Source organism: Cicer arietinum, chromosome 5, assembly GCF_000331145.2.
Source record: "Cicer arietinum cultivar CDC Frontier isolate Library 1 chromosome 5, Cicar.CDCFrontier_v2.0, whole genome shotgun sequence".
Lineage (NCBI taxonomy): Eukaryota > Viridiplantae > Streptophyta > Magnoliopsida > Fabales > Fabaceae > Cicer > Cicer arietinum.
Window position 1 is genome coordinate 37,806,727 of NC_021164.2, and position 2,047 is coordinate 37,808,773.

General features: G+C 30.4%; 1 protein-coding gene across 1 annotated transcript; it reads right to left on the reverse strand.

Annotated features, from left to right (window-relative positions):
* Positions 1 to 905: 905 nt before the first annotated feature.
* Positions 906 to 1,836, reverse strand: LOC101503829 (uncharacterized). Its single transcript, XM_004514905.4, has 3 exons — positions 1,729 to 1,836; positions 1,559 to 1,623; positions 906 to 1,189 (listed from the first exon to the last, which is right to left on the reverse strand). The coding sequence occupies exons 1-3, from the start codon at positions 1,817 to 1,819 to the stop codon at positions 1,061 to 1,063; spliced, it is 285 nt and encodes a 94-aa protein (XP_004514962.2). The 5' UTR covers positions 1,820 to 1,836; the 3' UTR covers positions 906 to 1,060.
* Between the last annotated feature and the right edge of the window lie 211 nt (positions 1,837 to 2,047).

The following is a 2,047-nucleotide window of genomic DNA, read 5'->3' on the forward strand; positions in this document are numbered from 1 at the left end:
ATAATGATGAATACTGTTGGTTCTTGGGGTGATGAAGTGTTAGAGGTGATTAATGTTCAAAATCATCAAAGCTCTTCTGATTTCAATGTCAATTTACACTTAAAGTTGGTCACAAGCATATCGAAATCTTATTATTACTAGCGATAATTTACAAACCAGGATTTGTCACGATGTAGAGATTTTGCGCGGGGGTTTTAAAGATAGATATGTTTGAGAAGTACATCATTCTTCCACTAGAGAAGAGCCTTTTACGGAGGTAATTTCATAGACAAGAAAAATAATATGTAGAAGGAGCCTATATTATTTAATTTATAGAGGAGAGCCCGAAAACCTACACGATAAGAGTATTTTTTCAAACATTTTCTCATTTTCTTTCATTTTATGTCTTTTCTTAAGTAAGGTCATTGTCCCCAATTTTTTTTTTCTTTTTGAATAAATTTCTAACTTTAAAAAACATTACCTATCTATTTGAACATAGGCTTAAATATAATTTTGATCTTTTATCTTTTACTTAATATTTATTTTGGTCATTTATATATTTTTTTTGGTCCATTTATCATATATAAACAATGTAATTTAGTCCTTTTCACAATACAACAAAAGTTAGAGCAACATTTTATCATTGAACTCACTTCTAACAATTGCCAACTTGTGTCTACTATAATATTCTATAAAGAAAATATCATTTTAACCCAATAATATGCTTGTACTTGAAAAAACTCTCCTTGCATTATTTGAAATAGATATAAATTCCTTAAAATGAACAATAGTTATCGCAGTGTATTTTCATCATGTCTTTGGTGTGTTTGTACACAAAATTTTATAAACAATTCAAGATTAGACTTCAATAGTTCATGACACTAATCATACAACTATTTAAAAAATTATGATTAAAAGTTTTACCATTTATTATTTATAATAGATAAAGAACGCAAACGAGTATTTAAAAAAAGATAAATGACCATTAATATTTTGTTACTAATGACAACAAGCTTACTTAATTGAGAGTTTATTGCCCAAAGCATCTCTACTAGGTTCAAATTTGTACTAACTACACACACTATGGGTATGGTACTCTTGGAGTGTGACGACCATTAGCCCCAGATGGTGGGTAATCATGGAGTTCCAAATCCATCCTTTCATGAACAGTAGGCTCTTCCACAGACCAGTTTCTCCCATTGATCATAACCTGCATTCGAATCCAATAAACATAAGGTTCTTAATTTTTATATAAATCTAGTAAATAGAATAATGCAACATGTCTTATAACCAACTTATACTAATCATGGTTTAAAATTATGGTTAAGAACTGCAATTGCAGATGCAATATTGTAGATTTTAAAGTTACTGCAATATACAAGTTTGTCGCGTAACAACGACCACAATTTAAAACTATGCTTGTTATAGCCTTCAATCAAATTGATTGTTTATGGGTTTAAGGAATCCTTATATAAATGATATATTAATAGAATTTGATTACAATTATCTGCCATATGGAAGAGTAAAATGCAATTGATTTAAAAAGTTAGCGATGGCCTTATGGTATCATGTTTTGTACCTTGTAGTTGTTGACGATCTTCGGTGCAAGCTGAGCTTGACCACTTTGCATAAAGCTTTCAGTTCCTATTTATAGAAGCAAAGTTTTGTGATTTAAATTTAAAAAAAGAAGAATAAAGGAAAAATAAGTTTCTAGATAAATGATATTGACAATAAGGTAGTCGAATTTACTTGTAATTGGAATTGCTTTGAAGCATACAAGAGAGGAGAGCCCAAAAAAAATCACAATGAGGTTAAAGGTAATGCCTTTCATTCTTGTCATAGACTTCTTAACAACTAGCTCTTGGCTATTATGTTGCTTCACATACTCTTATTATCAATTTATAGAAGTTTTTTTAACATGAAAAGTGGAGAATAGGAGTAGGCGCGTAGCAATCACTCATCTTGCCTAATTCAAAAAGGTGATCTCATCATTTGTTGGAGGATCAACGCATTTCCACACTTTTGGAAAGCTTTGATCATTGTGTGGGGTCTTGTGGATCAGAAACCC